Here is an 18,749-nt window from a genome sequence, read left to right as displayed (position 1 = left end):
CTTTGTCAGTCTTTCCTCACACATTCTCTCCATGTAACCAAACCATTGTAATACACCCTCTTCTGCTCTTTCAACCACACACTTTTTATTACCACACATCTCTCTTACCCATTCATTACTTACTTAATCTAACCACCTCACACCACATATTGTCCTCAGACATTTTATTTCCAACATGTCCACCCTCCTCTGCACAACCTTAGCTCAACCATATAACATTGTTAGGACCACTATTCCTTCAAACATACCCATTTTTGCTCCGAGATAATGTTCTTGCCTTCCACACATTCTTCAATGCTCCCAGAACCTTTGCCCACTCCCCCACCCTGTGACTTACTTCCACTTCCATGGTTCCATCCGCTGCTAAATCCACTCCAAGATATCTAAAACACTTCCTCCAGTTTTTCTCCATTCAAACTTACCTCCCAGTTAACTTGTCCCTCAACCATACTAATAACCTTGCTTTTATTCACGTTTACTCTCAGCTTTCACAAACTTTTAACAAACTCAATTACCAACTTCTGCAGTTTCTCACCTGAATCAGCCACCAGTGCTGTATTATCAGCAAACCACAATTGATATTTATTTATTCATTATACATAATCACTGTTTCCTGTGTCGGCGAGGTAGTGCCAGAAAACAGACTAAGAATGGCTCATCCACTTACATATACACATGAATATACATAAACTCCCATATATGCACATATACATACATATACATACACATACTCTGATATATACAAACATGTATATATTCATACCTGCTTGCCTGTGAATTGCGATAAAAGAAATATTGAAAAAAAGTTTTCCCTTTTTTATTTAGATGCAAGTTTTCGTGCATTACATTAATAAATATTGGCTCATTTAGATTTCCAAGTATGTACAAACCTGTACTCAGATGTTATAGTTAGATGCATATAAGATTAATTTAGCTTCCTTAACCTCAGACCTCTGTGGCACATTCCAGGTAATATCATCAGGAGGGAATGAAACTCGTTCTGCAAGTTTAGAAGTGATAGAGCTGCCTTATGCTCCAACTGGTGTGCAAGCTAATCGAACACCTCGCATCCCAAAATCAGTGAAGGTTTCTTGGACTCCAACATTTGATGGAAATAGTCCTATAATAAAATTTATCATTCAAAAGAGAGAAGTCCCCACAGAAGGTATGTTTGATTTTTAGGTGGGCTATATTGCAGATGTTTGAATAGATGGTGGTGTAGTGAAAGATATATTTTTCTAGATATGAATTTTATTTGATATGTCTTGTAGTTTAAGGAAGTCTTTTGAAGATGGGGATTTAGATTGTTATTGTGTGTCTTATTAAGCAACAAATGTTTCAACATTGCCATGGGAGTTATTTGACAACCTCTGGGCATGAAGGTGTTAGCTTTTCAGACTTGACAGAGTAATGCAAGATGTGGGCTATAGATAGGGTTGTGTGGAGGAGGGTGGATGTGTTGGAAATGAGATGTTTGAGGACAATATGTGGTGTGAGGTGGTTTGATCGAGTAAGTAATGAAAGGGTAAGAGAGATGTGTGTTATGTATGAGTTGAAATGTATAGGTCTGTATATGTGCGTGTGGGGGCGTTTATGTATATACATGTGTATGTGGGTGGGTTGGGTCATTCTTTCGTCTCTTTCCTTGCGTTACGTCGCTAATGCAGGAGAGAGCAACTAAGTGTATAAGTGGATGTTAATATGTTAATAGTATATATGGTGAAATCGCACTACAGTAGAAGTTCATACAATTTTATGTAACGTGTAATTTTTCTCTACATGTGGCATGACATGTTTCATGGAGACAGTCCACCTCATCAGGTGCCAGTACTTAAGAGTTATTTAAATCCCCCATCTAGCACCAACCAGTGCAGACCAACCACTATCTGCTTTGACCAGCAGTAACCTTTAAAAGGGAGTGTGTTTGAGGGGTGTCCCATGGTGAGTGTTGACCTGGGTAGCTGGGTGTGTCTTTAACAACTTTTTTAAAAAAAATTTTCCCAGTTCTCCCCTAATGATTTGGTTAATTCTAGGATGGGCTTTAAAGTTACCTTAGTATTAGCAATTGAAACAGATTCAAAGGCATTGCATATGACATAATCAGCAGAAGGGTATAGAATAAAGGGATTTTCAAAATCTATGTGGTGATCATTTTCATGACAGTGTTTAGCAATTGCATTTTTGTGGTCAAGGCTAAGCCTTGATTTAAATAAAAAGAGAATTATGAAACAGAAAAAGAAAAGACAAGGGAAAGTATAAATTAATTTTTGAGCACTTGAAAGACCTGTCTTGAAATGTGCCAGGTCATAGGTATTGGGAAAGACATATATGTGTATTTGAAAAAGATTTTTTATCGATTTTGTAAGGTGCCTGTGTGAGAGGTTACACCGTGAGTGAAAAGTCACCACTGGTGAAACCATATCATTTGAAGTACAGCCTCATTAAAGAACTTTTCACTCCACAGGGTTTACTGGAAGTAGTTTAACCTTGGGTTAAATAGGAGTCTTTGGAAAGAGTTGATATACATTTTTATGACACTGGAAGTAGTGTAGCCTTAGGTTGAATAGAAGTCATGAATAAGAGTTCCAAGGGAAAATTTGGACTCTTTTATAGAAATTGGTCCTAGGGGAATAATAAATAGAATATGCTTCCATTTCTTCTAGTGGCAAGGTGCTATGGGGAAGAAGCCTTTGGAAAAAATCCTCAGTTTGCTCTTTCATCTGTTCTAATAAAATACTAAGGCAGACCTGCTTAACTGTAGAATATGTTAATGTCTTAAAACAGTATTTGATTTAATGTAATTCACCTTAACCTAAGTTTTTTACTCTGTTAAAAAAAAGTTATGGTGTTCTTGAGTAGAGATTTTTAGAGTAATATTTTGTATTTCCAGGGATAGTTGATGATCTTGGGTTGAACTGGATTACAGTGCTAACTAATGTAAGTGCTACAGCTAATGAAGCAGTCGTAGGAGACTTAAGACCTTCCACAGCCTACCAGTTTCGAGTGTCAGCAGTAAACAATGTTGGGGAGGGATCTCCCTCTGAGCCATCTAACACAGTTATCTTGCCACAAGAAGGTAGGTTAAATGATGCTTGAGTGCATTGCAAATTATTTAATCTTGAAAGTTTACAAAATGCTTATGTTGGCTTGATTGTCTGGATACCAAATCATGTTTTGTTGCTTTGTTTATATACTGTTTACCAAATAGACACACTTACAAAAAGTCTTAAGTTAGAAATGTTCATATACCGTATGTATGAAAAGACCAAGAAATGAATGAAACAGGTGTCATTATGTTGGAAATATTATAGTTTTAAGTTTGTAATGAAGTTAGAAATGTTTGTATACAGTATGTATGAAGAGGCTAAGAAATGAATGAAACAGAAGTTGTCATTATGTTGGAAATATTATAGTTTTAAGTTTATAATCCTTGAAACTTGCTGACATCTATTGAAGTGTTCCAATGGAATGGTATACTGGGGTCGACGTGCTGTCAATGGATTGAACCAGGGCATGTGAACCATGGGGCCTAGATGTGGAAAGGGAGCTGTGGTTTCGGTGCATTATTACATGACAGCTACAGACTGTGTGAATGAATGGGGCCTTTGTTGTCTTTTCCTAGCACTAGCTTGCACACATGAGGGGGGAGGGGGTTGTTATTTCATGTGTGGCGAGGTGGCGATGGGAATGAATAAAGGCAGACAGTATGAATTATATACATGTGTATATATGTATATGTCTGTGTGTGTATATATATATATATATATATGTATACATTGAGATGTATAGGTATGTATATTTGCATGTGTGGACGTGTATGTATATACGTGTGTATGTGGGTGGGTTGGGCCATTCTTTCGTCTGTTTCCTTGCGCTACCTCGCTAACGCGGGAGACAGCGACAAAGCAAAATAAAAATGATATAATATAGAGACCTCTTCTATTGCCAAGAAGGTATGAGGAAAAAAGATTTTTCCTCATTACCACTACAGCCACAGCGATAAGTAAATTTACATGTCATGCATTCATGGTGATCCCACAGAAAATACATAATTTGTTGGATAACTTAAATGTTGAGGAAATTGAAAAATGTAAAAAGTAACAGTGATTTTAGCAGGATAATATAAGAAGGAAGGAGGCCTGTGTAGGACATATTTCCACAGGCCCTGCATTTGTAGAAGAAAGTATGGAATAGCTATGACCAATTTTTTATATATATATATATATATATATATATATATATATATATATATAATCATGGAATGATATTAGGAGAACTCTTGCAAACTATGTTCTAGTATATTTCCAAAAGAAAAAACATACTGAGAGAGATGAAGAGGATTTACTTTATTGGTTTGGACATATTGAGAGGATGAGTGAGGAAAGGTTGACCATGAGGGTATACTTGTCAGAAGTGGAGAGATCAGGGAAAAGGAGGAAACCAAGGAGCAAGTAGAGGAACGGAGTGAAGGATGTTTTAAGGCTTGGAGACTGAACATGCAGGAGGGTGTGAGGCTTGCAAGGGACAGAGCAAATTAGAGAGATATGGTTTACAGATGACATGCTATCAGTGGACTGAAACAGGGCATGTGAAGTGGCTGGGAGAAATTAGGGAAAGGTCTTCGGGGGCCCTGCTTGCTGATAAAGGGCTCTGGTTATGGAGCATTCTACATGACAGCTATAGAGTGGATGTTAGCAAATGAGGCCATTTCTTCATTTGTTCCTGAGGATGAGAGGTGTGCAAGGAATAGAGTGAATTGGAATGATGTGGTATACCGGGGTCAGCATGCTGTCAGTGGACTGAACGTCTGGGGTAAACTGTGGAAAGCTCTGTGTGGCCTGGATGTGGATAGGGAGATGTTGTTTCAGTGCATTACACATGACAGCTAGAGACTGCTGAGTGTGAACGAATGTGGCCTTTATTGTCTGTTTTCCTGGCTAATGATTTTCGTTTACCTGCAGCACCATCAGGACCTCCCCAAGGGTTGGTGGGCTCTCCCAGATCCTCTACGGAAATTATGATTCAGTGGGAGGCTCCACCAGACGAAGACAGGAATGGGGTGATTCTAGGCTACATGGTGCGCTATAGACTTTGGGGCTATAAAGATTCTCAGTGGTACTATCGCAACATAACCAAAGAGGTTTGTTATTTTTCAGTTGAACATAAAAACTCACACATCATGGCTTTTATCAGTACTCATTTAAACTCAAGGATTGTAGATATGTATTAATCATATCATTATTCACAATACACCGGGAGAAATTCATTTAGTACCCCCATACCTCATCATCATTCCAGCTCATCGCCACATGATTACGTCTGTCTGTATTGGAAGGAGAATATGTTTTTGCTCAGTTTCTTATTTTTGTTACTTATCTTTTTCCCTCTCTTGATTTGTGCCCAAACCCCCACCTTTAAACTGACCTCTCAGGATCAGATCTGAAGCCAGTGGTTTCAAGGATTTAGTGAGGATGAGGGTGTAGTGACCTGACTCATAAGGTCAGGTCAAATGCCATTGGATGAAAGGGGATTTTCTTTTTTAAGGGATAGTGAAGATTTATTTTTGAGGGTGAAGTAAAGATGTGTCTGTTACGAGTAAAGTGAAGATGCTCTTGGCAAGGATGAAGTGAAGGTGTGTTTGTTGAGGATAAGGTAAAGATGGTTTTGTCAAGGATGAAATGAATTATGGTTTATTGAGGATGCAGTGGCAGAAGAGCACTGGAGGGAGAGAAATGGGGCAAGAGTTTTTGGAATGGTTTACGTGAGGGAGGCACGTCAGGACAGGGATAAGCGAAGACTCTTTTGCTGAGGCCACCTCTTAGATGGGAATTCCTAGAGGGCACAGGCATCAAAGATATAGGTAGATAGACAGATAGATAATGAAGGTAAGATTGGTGTAGATGGAGTGAATTTATGTATTTAAAGGGTATGGTGAATATAAGTTTGGTGGTATCTTCCCTTGTAATGAACATGATAATGAGTGTCTACCTACCAGCAAGTACTTATGATGAGATTTTGTGAGAATGGCAGGGCTGGCACACAAAATTCATTGCATGTAGTGCGTGATAAATTAGTTTGCATTTCTCTGATGCTTTTCCTCTCAAATAGTTATCTGTCTGGAGTTCATCAGGAATAGACTTCATTATTGAGTCTGGCCTTCATTTGAATGTTTCTCAAATCACTTCATGAATGTTTCTTATTTCTCTTGGTTATGGATTACATAATCTTTCCAAATTTTTTGAATGGCTCTTATAAAGTTTAGTCTCATATCTTTTTTTATGAAACCTTGAAGTATTCTCTACTTGATAATTTTGTTTATGAGATACCTTCAGACATAAAACATTGCTCTTTATGCCTTCTACTTGTTGCCGTACATATACTGTTATGTCTCTCTTATCCTTTCTAGACTGTAGAGTTCAGCCTATTATGGTAGTTCAGTATGCTGCAGACCATCAGTTTTACTTATTAAGTGTTTCTGCATTCTTCCTACTATTTATTTCCATGTTTAACTAGTGACCCTATACTTTTCTTGAATTCCTGTGTGCACATCTCTTTGACTGTATGACATCTTGCTAAAGAGCACTGCTCTCTTCACATCTGTGATCTGAAATCCTCTATGCAGGCCTTACCTAAGATGATCCCTTTACTTGTGCCCCTTTAACAATCTGAAACAGATATCCAGACACTTAGTATGAGTTTCCAGCTGCCACCGTTACTCCTTTAACGCTTTGACCTATTTTTAATTTTGATCCGTCTCACAACAAATGCATATATCTTCCCCTTTAGGGTTTATCAACCAAAAATCTTGCTTATATCTTCTGTTTCACCAAGCCAGTGTTGCCACACTCCACCTGCAAGAGGTTACACCACAAGTGAAATGCCGTTTGGTAAGGATGTATCATTGGGAGTACACTGTTACCAAAGAGCTTATCACTCCAAAGGAGTCTGCATTTCCCTGTTATAAGTAGTGCAGCCTTGGGCCACCATAGGAGCCTTAAGAAACAGGTCCTGGGTAAAACTAGGATTGTTTCATAGAATTTGGTCGTAAGTGTCTGTAGATAGATGAAATAAATAATTCATTAATCTTATCTTCTATTCCCCTGTTGACATGCCACCTGTGGCTTGTATGGAGAGCTCAGCAGTCATTCTTCTCTGGCATCTTTACTGATATTCCCTGGTATGGATATTGCTTAATTGGCCAGGATGCCTTGTACACTAAATGCATAACTGAGATTATCTTTTGTTACATTTTCTTTGCCAATTGTGGTTTGATTGCTTTTGTTCAGATGCCTGTCTCATTAGGGACTGTGTGTACTGGACCATGAAGTTTTTCTTTTTCCTAGAATCCCTTTTCACTTTCATAACCATTTAGAATTTCTGTGAAGCACACCTCTTAAAAAGAAAGTGTGTTGATTTGACTTCTTTCTGCTGGACAGTATATTAAGAAGGAGATGGGATTCAGAGTGTTTCAGAAAGTGAAAGGTATGGAGAATTTCAGACTTTGAAGATGGCAGTAAATGGAGGGATTAGAGCAGTCTTCTTTCTTACAGATGGGCTACATAAAGGCATAGGGAAGGAAAATTCTGGGTTTGTAGACAGAGGCAAAAGAGATAAGCAAGGATTGGAGCTAGTTCAGGGGAACACTCCTTTAGGACTTGAGGAGAAAATATCTGTTGACCACCTGGAGCTGGGGAAGTACTGAGACGACCTTCTACAAAGATGATGCAAAAGATGGCAAAGATTTAATAGGAGAAGTAGACTGAGGATTAAAAGCAGAGTCATCCAAAGTTAGATTAGAGGGAAAGAAGACACAAAAAACAAGTGCTCTACAAGTTAGAGATTTGAATAGTTTAAACTTTTGAAAGATGTAGGGATTGAACAACCAGAGTACATAAAGTGAAATTAAGCAAGAAAATTGTTAAGATAGATGTGGAAAGGGAGCTGTGATTTCAGTGCATGATACATGACAGGTAGAGACTGAGTGTGGACGAATGTGGCCTTTATTGTCTTTTCTAGCGCTACCTCACGCGCGTGTGGGGGTAGGGGGGTGGTGTCATTTCATGTGTGGCGGGGTGGTGACAGGAATGAATAAAGGCAGCAAGCATGAATTATGTACATGTGTATATATGTATATGTCTGTGTATGTATGTATATATTTTCTTTTTTTTAATTTTCTGAAAGAAGGAACCGAGAAGGGGGCCAGGAGAGGATATTCCCTCAAAGGCCCAGTCCTCTGTTCTTAACACTACCTCTCTAATGCGGGAAATTGCGAATAGTATGAAAGAAAAAGAAAAAGATGTATATATATTTATACGTTGAAATGTATAGGTATGTATATGTACATGTGTGGACGTGTATGTATATACATGTGTATGTGGGTGGGTTAGGCCATTTTTTCGTCTGTTTCCTTGCGCTACCTTGCTAATGCAGGAGACAGCAACAAAGTATGATAAATAAATAGATAGATGTAAAGAAGTACTTTTATGATATATGAGCAGTGGGTTATTGGAATAAACTGATTGGTTTTGCTAAATGCAATGTTTATACAGAAGATTAAAATTTGGCATGATAGAGATTGCTCAAAAGTTGTAAACTCCCTCCCCATACAGTACGAGTAGGTAATTACATATTTAATGTGGTTTTTCCTTCACCTCTCTATTGACCAGAGTGGAATCAAAAGCCTTCCATATCATTGATTTTCATCTCTTCAACCATCCCTCTCTATATGTACACTGAATGCATAAATGAGATTATCTTTTGTTACATTTTCTTTGCTAATTGTAGTTTGATTGCTTCTGTTCAGATGCCTGTCTCATTAGGGACAGTGTGTACTGGGCCATGAAGTTTTTCTTTTTCCTAGAATCCCTTTTCACTTTCATAACCGTTTGAATTTCTGTGAAGCACACCTCGTAAAAAGAAAGTGTGCTGATTTGACTTCTTAATATACTGTCCAGCAGAAGGAAGGAAATGGGATTCAGAGTGTTTCAGAAAGTGAAAGGTATGGAGAATTTCAGACCTTGAAGATGGCAGAGGTAAGAGCGGTGGGGCAGTAAATGAAGGGATTAGAGCAGTCTTCTTTCTTACAGACGGGCTTCACAAAGGCATGGGGAAGGAAAATTCTGGGTTTGTAGACAGAAGCAAAAGAGAGAAGCAAGGATTGGAGCTAGTTCAGAGGAACAATCTGTTTTACAGTTATTATTTAGGTACCACTTCCTTTGAGCTGCTTACAGTGTCACTGTTTCCAAGATATGAACATGAGGCACACATTGGGCTTATGCTTCCTGTCATTTCTGTGTGGAGACTAGCCACTGAAGTTTTCCTGTTTGATTTTTACATTCTTTTTTTTTGTCACTTTATTCCTTTTTATCTGAGATGGTCTTGATTTAGGCATGTTTTCCCATGCCATTTCAGCCATTTTAAAGTTAAATTTTGAATTTTATTCCTTCCTTTTTATTACTTTCTTCTTGCTTAGCGCCTGTTCTTATCTAAGGAGCCCTATAATTTCCTTATCAGCCTTTGTTATTTTCTTTCCTGATTCTACATTACAGATTGCATACATTAACTTTTTCTTCCACTCTCTTTTGTACAACCCTTCACAGTGTCTGTGAAGAGTGCCACCAAGCTCTCTGGTCAGTTAAGAATTTGACAACTTCAGGCCAATATTTATTTTATATTGTTTTTGTAATCAAATGCTAGTGATGCATTCTGTGTATGGAACTAGATTGAGGAGATTTGTTAAATCAGTGTTGTGTGCAAAATGAAAAAGTAAGAGTCAGATATATTTGTATGTAAGATTATGTTTTACTCTTGAAAACTGGAAATGGGTATATCACTGGGAGGCTGTGTGCATCTGAACAACTGCATGGAATTGGGAATAAAGTATTGATGATAAGTCATATTTTTATTTAGTTAGAATTACACTGTGTATTGAAGAAATCCAGCATTTTTGTAGTAGGTAGGAACATTCAGGCAGGAGCACTAGGTAGAGGTAGTACATAAGAATATTAGGCAGGTGCATTATGTAATAGTAGTCTGTAGGAACGTTAGGTAGGAGCCTCTGTAAGCACTGCATGAGAGTTGCCCTCTGCCAGTGGCCTGTCAAGGTAGAGCACTAAAGGCTAAGAAGCTGCTCTGGAGTTCACTAGTTATGGATGCTCTATTGCTGTGGCCACCCCCTTGAGGGAGTTCCAGGCAGGAACATGCATCAGAGTTAAAGATAGATAGATGTTGCAGTTGCTGCATGCTTGATGGATGTCCGCATGTGCCATTGTGATTGTACATTTAGTAATCCATGCATCCTAAAGTTCATCACAGTTACTTACTTTAGTGTCATTCATGTTGTTATGCCATGCATGTTGCTCTTTAAGCATAATTTTAAGTGTATTTCTGTGTGACTCGATAGAATAATTACAAATGCATCCTTATTGATATGCTCCTGATACATGGTTAAGAACTGAAGTGAATATAACTGAATGCTCAAGTTTGTATGTATTGCCTGTTACCCAAGTGGAGGTTATTATTAATTTAAACTACTTCATGTGCTAAGATGAAAGCAAGCACAACAGGTGATATTTTTAGTGCAGAATATGACAAAAAAGATCTTACCACAAAGCTTAATATCTATGATTTCTCACTTTTGTTGCTGTTATATTACTAATTACTTAGTGTGATGAATCTTCTACACCTGCTCATGCCAAGATATTTGTGAAGTCAGTTACCTATACTTCTGTTTTATTTTTCAACAAGCATGATATTATGTAAGTTAGGTATTTTAAGTAAAATGTTTGGTTAGGTGTTATTATGGATTGTTATGATTTTGACCTTTTATTTTTGTTCGCATTCTTGCAACTTTTGTCTTCATTTCTGAACTAGAGATTAGAGACTGTGCGACGCTTCGTTATTGGCCACAAATATAAGGTATGATTTCATGTGTTATAAGGTAATGGCATGTTTTTATGTGATGCCTGATTTTAGCAGTTAGGCTATAAAGAAAATATAGAAAAGCTAGACCAAAGTAGCTTCATAGATGAAGCCAGCTAAATTGGTAGCGTGTTTTGCTGGCCTAGTGCAAGTGAAGACTGATGCATATGTATATGAAAAAAAGCCAAATTCTTTGAAGTGTCATAGTTGATTGTAAGATTGGATGTAAACACTATGATTTTAGTATAATATGCCTAGTATATTCAACACCGTAGTGCAAGAGGAAGCATTTTGTGCTGATTATTTTTATTTTACCATACAAAGCAAGATATTTTTTTTCTTTTTTCAGAATCAGCACAATTATCTCATTGGTGGATTAATAATATGGAAGGACTATGAGATCCAAGTTGCAGCATACAACGTAAAGGGTGTTGGTGTTTACTCTCGAAGTATACGTATCAAGACAAAGGAGGGAATTCCTGCTGCTCCGCCAAAGGAAGTTGAGGCCATAGCTCTTAGTTCAACCACTATCAAAGTATCATGGAAGCCACCAGATCCATGGATGATAAATGGAATTAATCAGGGCTATAAAGTTCAAGCATGGCAGAGTAAGTTTTATGATTTAGTTGAAGTCCCAGAAGTGTTTGTCTAATAGATTACACTAAATGTCTCATTTTCTGCTTTTCTGGAAGGTTTATTCATAGATAATCTTTTCTCTTATTTTTTTCTTCTAGTCAGTTAAACCCATGGTTTTGTGGATTTGAGACTCAGTACTCTCGAATATTTCCACTCCAGTTTTTCAAATGTTGGTAACTCCTGTAATTTAGAACTTGCAGGGGTACTGATGCTGTGTGAAGTGTCACTTGTGTTTGTGGAATTTGCCATTTTATTGTTTGCTATCTATCTATTTCATCTATCTGTATCTCTGATGCCTGTTCCAATTGGAAATCCATCTGTTTTGCAAAAGGAATGCTTTGTCTTCATTGCTTGTCATGATGGTTGGTGCATCTCTGTGAGCAAGATCAAGAGGATCATCGAGTACATTAGCAAACACCCAAGCCTTCATATCAGAACAGAACAGAACAGATTATTGTGCTATATGGGAGAAAATATGTCCAGAAATGTTGAGAGAGTAATAAACAGGTACTTTGTCATGAATATATATCAAACCACTCAAGTTTTTAAGATACATATAAATGCAAATACTGTAGTGTTCACAGTTACCATCTGTCCATGTATCTGAAGTGCTGGCTTGCTGTGCTGGCATCAGTAACACTATCCAGAGAGTGGGGGCTAAGGTCCTGAGTGCTTTGAGTCATGATAATTCACTGTGTCAGGGTGAAGATAAGTATGTTTGAAGGTTTAGTAATCCTGACAGTGATGTATGGAGGCCCCAAAAGCAACAGAACAAAAGGGGTGGACATGTTGGGAATGAAGTACGTGATGACAGTATGTGGTATGAGGCAGATTGATGGTATGAAAAATGACTGATGTATAAGAGAGATGTGGAATAAAGTGCAGAATGATTGAGAGAGCTGACCAGTGTGCTGAAATGGTCTGGATTTATGGAGAAAATGAATGAAGAAAGACTGACTAAGGGGATAAAAAGTCAAAAGTAGAGGGAAAGACTAGGAAAGAGATGGAAGGATCGAGTGAAAGAGGCCATAGGGAATTGGGCCATAAACATGCTAAAGGGGAAAGTTGTGCATGGGATATAATGAATTAGATTAATGTGCATGGGAAAGGGGGGATGATATGCAGTTAATGGGGTGAACCATGGGATGCCCGTGGGACTTGGAAGTAGATGGTAAGCTTTTGTTTTGTTGCATTATACATGAAAATTAGATAGTGGATGTGTGCAACTGTGACTGTGTTCGTCCACTCCTGACTCCTCCTTGCTGAGGTAAGTGAAGTGATTGTACATGATATAGAGAAAAATGAATTTTTGTTTATTGATTTATATCATTTACCCAATAACAGGTCAACCTGAGGACTCCATTGAACCAGACAAAACACTAACAGTTCCTCCAAGTCCTTATCCTGATGCTCATGAATCTGCTGAACTCACTGACCTGGGCAAATATACAGAATATTATGTCACAGTGCTCTGTTTTACGCATCCTGGTGATGGAAATCGATCTCAGCCTATCAAGGTTCAAACACTTGAGGATGGTAAGCTGAAGAGTAGTGTTCTTTCATGTACACCTATTATCAGTAGAATGCAAGGATGTAGAAAAACTCAATGTTCAGTATGTTTAGAGTGTAAGTGATACTGCATTTGATTGAATATGGAAAGTGTGTGGTTGGTTGGAAAAGTGGTCATATGCATGTTAAAGGTAAGGGAGCAAAAGGGATTGAAGGATACAAATGAGTAAGTCTTCTGAGTACAAATATCATGGTAAATGGTAGGATTGTAACATTGTGATAAAAGGATTAGTGAATCCCTAAAAGGTGAAGGAAATAGATTTATGTTGGGAATAGGATGCATAAATCAGGTTTTTGCTTACAAGTAGGTAGTGGAGAAAGAGCTAAAAGAAAAACAAGAAAGGTATTTATTATTTATGGATCAAGAAAAGGTGTTTCAAAAAGGTAATAAGAAAGGGGAATGGGAATATTTGATTGTCATGCAATTGAATGCTGTTATGAACTTTTATGACAGGAGTAGTGCATGTGCTGGATTGAGTTATGTAATGAATAAGTGGTTTGAAATCAACAAGGGAGTGTGACATGTTGGAGTAATGTCATCCTGGTGGTTTAATGTTTTTGGAGGAGTTATTACATTAAATGAAAGTGAGTTAGGATGATTCTAGCACACCTTTGAAATATGATGGAAAATAATTAAAGCTTCCAAATTTGTTCTTTGTTGATGCTGTGGCTGTTATGAAGATCATATGGGTAGTTTGATAGAGTGGTAGGAGAATGCTAGAAGTAAAGGGTAAGAGATGGGCTCTCACACCAAAACATCACTTAAGAAAAATGAGTTGATGATAAGCCCAGTCAATAAAGAAGCTGCAAGTATGAGTAGCTGGAGGTGCACTAAGGGCACTCATGACAGGGAAGAATTGAAATGTAGATTGTGCAGGTAGCTTGTTAATGGAGTGCTTGTCCCAGTTCTGCAGATGTGATAACCTACTTTTCGGAAGTCCAGATAGATGAAAAATAAGTACAGTTGAGTTTAACTTACTGTAGGGTTAGAAGAAAAGGAATAACAAATGAAGATGAGAAAGATGTGTGGTGCAAAATGGTGTGAATGGATAAGTAAAAGCTTTCTACAATGTTATGGCTGTGGTGGACACATGGTGATCATTGGCATTATTGTTGAAGGGACAAGGAGGAGACTTATACTGTGAAAGAAATTAATATGTTCGCTGAGTTAAGTTTTTGAGGTATATCAGATGAGATTGCCATAGGGATGGTGTTTTTATTGTATGCAATAAGACTTTTTGTGTGAATGGAGACGGTGCGTGTGTGTGTTTGCTTATAATTGTTTATTTGTAATTACCTTTTTTGCACTTCATGGTGAGGAAAGTTTACACTCATCAGGCCCCATCTCTTGAACATTCTCTATCATGCAATTTTAAACTGCTGTCTGCATTAACCAAATCCTCGGTTATATTATTCCTTTCATCCACTATTCTTATACTTAAAAGTACTTCTTTACATCTTCTTTAACAATTTCCTTGCTTTTTTTCTCTTTTCCTCCATGTTTATTGTATCCCCTTATCTCTTGATGAACTTTTCACTGTCCATGTCATCTATCTGTTTTGAAAACTTAGAGGTTGGGATCAGGTCACCCTTTGCTCTTCTCTTTGAGGTGTATGTGTTATTATGGACTCCCATGGTGTAGTGGTTAGCATTCCTGACCGTGACATATTCACAGGCTGCCCAAGGTTGAGCACAAAGGTTCATATCGTTGTGGCAGGCGGTCCACAGTCAACCCAGGTGTTCATCCACCCCTAGGAGTTGGTCAATAAAATGGGCACCTGGCTCAGGCTAGGATATATATATATATATATATATATATATATATATATATATATATATATATATATATATATATATATATATATATTTTCATTATACTTGATTGCCATTTCCCATGTCGGCAAGGTAGCGCCAGGAAACAGGTGAAGAAAGAATGGCCCATCCACTCATATACATATATATATATATATGTATATATATGTATATATTTACATAAATGCCCATACATGCACATATACATATTGAAATATACACATATTATTTTATTTTTCGTATTATACTTTGTCTCTGTCTCCCGCATTAGTGAGGTAGCACAAGGAAACAGACAAAAGAATGGCCCAACCCACCCACATACACATGTATACACATACACACGCACATGTACATACACATACGTGCTTCCCTTTAATCCATGCCTGGCACCACAGCATCGCTGACCCCCTCTTCAGCAAGATAGCACCAGGAAAACAGACAAAATAGGCCACATTCATTCACACTCAGTCTCTAGCTGTCATGTGTTATGCACCGAAACCACAGCTCCTTATCCACATCCAGGCCCCACCTACCTTCCCATGCTTTATCCCAGATGTTTCACATGCCCTGGTTCAGTCCATTGACAGCACATCAACCCCGGTGTACCACATCATTCCAATTCAGTCTATTCCTTGCACACCTCTCACCCTCCTGTATGTTCTTGCCCCTATAGCTCAAAATCTTTTTCACTCCATCCTTCTACCTCCAGTTCGGTTTCCCACTTCTCATTCCCTCCACTTCTGACAAATATATCCTCTTTGTCAAACTTTCATCACACATTCTCTCCATATGTCCAAACCATTTCAACACACCCTCTTTTGCTCTCTCAACCACACACTTTTTATTTCCACACATCTCTCTTACCCTTTCATTGCTTACCCAATCAAACCACCTCACACCACATATTGTCCTCAAACATTTCATTTCCAACACATCCACCCTCCTCCATACAATCCTGTCTATAGCCCATGCCTTGCAACCACATGATATTGTTGGAACTACTGTTCCTTTAGACACACTCATTTTTGCTTTCTGTGATAACATTCTCTCCTTCCACACATTCTTCATTGCTCCCAGAACCTTCACCTCCTCTCCCTTCCTGTGACTCACTTCTGCTTCCATGGTTCCATTCACTGCCAAGTCCACTTCTGTAGTTTCTCACTTGAATCAGCCACCAGTGCTGTATCATCAGCAAACAATTGACTCACTTCCCAGGCCCTCTCATCCCCAGCAGACTGCAAACTTAACCCTCTCCAAAACTCTTGCATTTACCTCCTTAACCACCTTATCCTTAAACAAATTATACACCCCTGTTGCAGACCGACCTTCACTAGGAACCAGTCACTCTCGTCTCTTCCTACTCATACACATGCCTTACATCCTCGATAAAAACTTTTCATTGCTTGTAACAGCTTACTTTCCAAAAAGCATCTCTATCAACCCTATCATATGCCTTCTTCATATTCATAAATGCCACATACAAATCCTGTTTTTCTAAACATTTCTCAATACATTCTTCAAAGCAAACACCTGATTCACACAGGATGGGGAGCTATGGTTTCGGTGCATTACAGATGACAGTTGGAAACTGAGTGAGAACAAATGTGGCCTTTTTTGTCTGATTAGGGCCTTAGCTGCCTGTGCCATCTCAGCTAACATAAAAAAAAATCATCTGTGTATAATTACCTGTTTTGTACTGCATGGGGAGTGAGTTTATACTCATGAAACTCTGGAACTCCATCTCTTGAACGTTACCTCCTTTACTTCCTTAACCACCTTATCCTTAAACAAATTATACACCCCTGTTGCAGACCGACCTTCACTAGGAACCAGTCACTCTTGTCTCGTCCTACTCATACATATGCCTTACATCCTCGATAAAAACTTTTTATTGCTTGTAACAGCTTACTTTCCAAAAAGCATCTCTATCAACCTTATCATATGCCTTCTTCAGATTCATAAATGCCACACACAAATCCCATTTTTCTAAACATTTCTCAATACATTCTTCAAAGCAAACACCTGATTCACACAGGATGGGGAGCTATGGTTTCCGTGCATTACAGATGACAGTTGGAAACTGAGTGTGAACAAATGTGGCCTTTTTTGTCTGATGAGGGCCTTAGCTGCCTGTGCCATCTCAGCTAACATAAAAAAATCATCTGCGTATAATTGCCTGTTTTGTACTGCATGGGGAGTGATTTTATACTCATGAAACTCTGGAACTCCATCTCTTGAACGTTACCTCCTTTACCTCCTTAACCACCTTATCCTTAAACAAATTATACACCCCTGTTGCAGACCGACCTTCACTAGGAACCAGTCACTCTCGTCTCTTCCTACTCATACACATGCCTTACATCCTCGATACAAACTTTTCATTGCTTGTAACAGCTTACTTTCCAAAAAGCATCTCTATCAACCCTATCATATGCCTTCTTCAGATTCATAAATGCCACATACAAATCCCGTTTTTCTAAACATTTCTCAATACATTCTTCAAAGCAAACACCTGATTCACACAGGATGGGGAGCTATGGTTTCGGTGCATTACAGATGATAGTTGGAAACTGAGTGTGAACAAATGTGGCCTTTTTTGTCTGATGAGGGCCTTAGCTGCCTGTGCAATCTCAGCTAACATAAAAAAAAATCATCTGTGTATAATTACCTGTTTTGTACTGCATGGGGAGTGAGTTTATACTCATGAAACTCTGGAACTCCATCTCTTGAACGTTCTCTGCTATCATACAATTTCTTGAATTTAATATGCTGTCTGCATAAACCATGAGTGAAAAATTGAGTAGTGCGTGTTGTAGTGTGGAAGTCTTATTTCACTAATATAATGGATTTATGTTGAAGATGAATGAATGAACAGAGATACAGTATGCACTTGATCCATCTAGTGTAAATGGAGAGACATAAAGGTCATAGATAGGTATATAGATAGTCAGACAAATATAGAATTATTAATTCATGTGTTCCTGTGAATATATGTCTGTAATGAGGCATAGTTACTGGGAGCTTAGAACCCTCGTTTTTGAATTGCTAATATTCTCCCAGCTTTACTGAATTATTTTATCATAGTTCTCTTTGTTTGTGCTAGAGTACAACTCACATGTGTTATGATTTTCAGTGCCAGATCTAGTAATGAATCTGAAATTTGAGGACATAAGTGACCGGTCTGTACGAGTTCTCTGGCATGAGCCTGAGCAGAGTAATGGAATCCTAAAGGGCTACACTCTCTCATACATGGTGAAGGACTCACCCCACACTAGGATTATTCAGAATTTGACAGCTGATGTTACAACCTACATGGTTACTGAACTGTCTGTAAGTTGAAGTTGATTAAATTGTTTTGGGAAATGTTTACAACAGTTTTCTATATCATTGATTGAAATCCTAGTTCTTGAAATGGGAATTTGTGATTTGTAAAAGAGGCAGCAGAATTGTGATAATTTTGCAACTCGAGAATCAGAATACTGAAAAAATTCATACTTACTGCTAAGTGGCAGTTCCCATGTTAGCCTCATACCATTGTCCATAGATTTCAAAGGTGTTACAGGCAACATGCCAGCTAATCATTCATGATGTGGTTGGTTTGCATGCTATCTGATGGGCCTTTGAAACTTCAAAGTCCCAATTCAAAACTCCTGTAGGACATATGTTTCTGCTACAGATATAATGTCCTTTTCATAGACAATAAAACCAAAGCTTCCTGTTTTCTTGTCTCTGAATGTACATTAGCAGTTGACCATCTCATACATAGATGAAAGGTGTTGATAACTGTTCTGGTTTTCATTTTGCATCACCCA

General features: G+C 38.1%; 1 protein-coding gene across 1 annotated transcript in view; it reads left to right on the top strand.

The window, feature by feature from the left end:
• Positions 1-18,749, top strand: part of sdk (sidekick cell adhesion molecule) — a 385,895-nt gene that overhangs the window by 290,468 nt on the left and 76,678 nt on the right. Inside the window, exons 13-18 of the mRNA XM_071691428.1 lie at positions 970-1,165; positions 2,891-3,076; positions 4,962-5,140; positions 11,270-11,528; positions 12,901-13,092; positions 18,071-18,267. Of these exons, the coding sequence (XP_071547529.1) occupies positions 970-1,165; positions 2,891-3,076; positions 4,962-5,140; positions 11,270-11,528; positions 12,901-13,092; positions 18,071-18,267 (1,209 nt within the window). The remainder of the gene's footprint in view (positions 1-969; positions 1,166-2,890; positions 3,077-4,961; positions 5,141-11,269; positions 11,529-12,900; positions 13,093-18,070; positions 18,268-18,749) is intronic.

Source organism: Panulirus ornatus, chromosome 50 (assembly GCF_036320965.1).
Source record: "Panulirus ornatus isolate Po-2019 chromosome 50, ASM3632096v1, whole genome shotgun sequence".
Classification (NCBI taxonomy): domain Eukaryota; kingdom Metazoa; phylum Arthropoda; class Malacostraca; order Decapoda; family Palinuridae; genus Panulirus; species Panulirus ornatus.
This window is presented reverse-complemented; position numbering and strand designations above follow the sequence as displayed.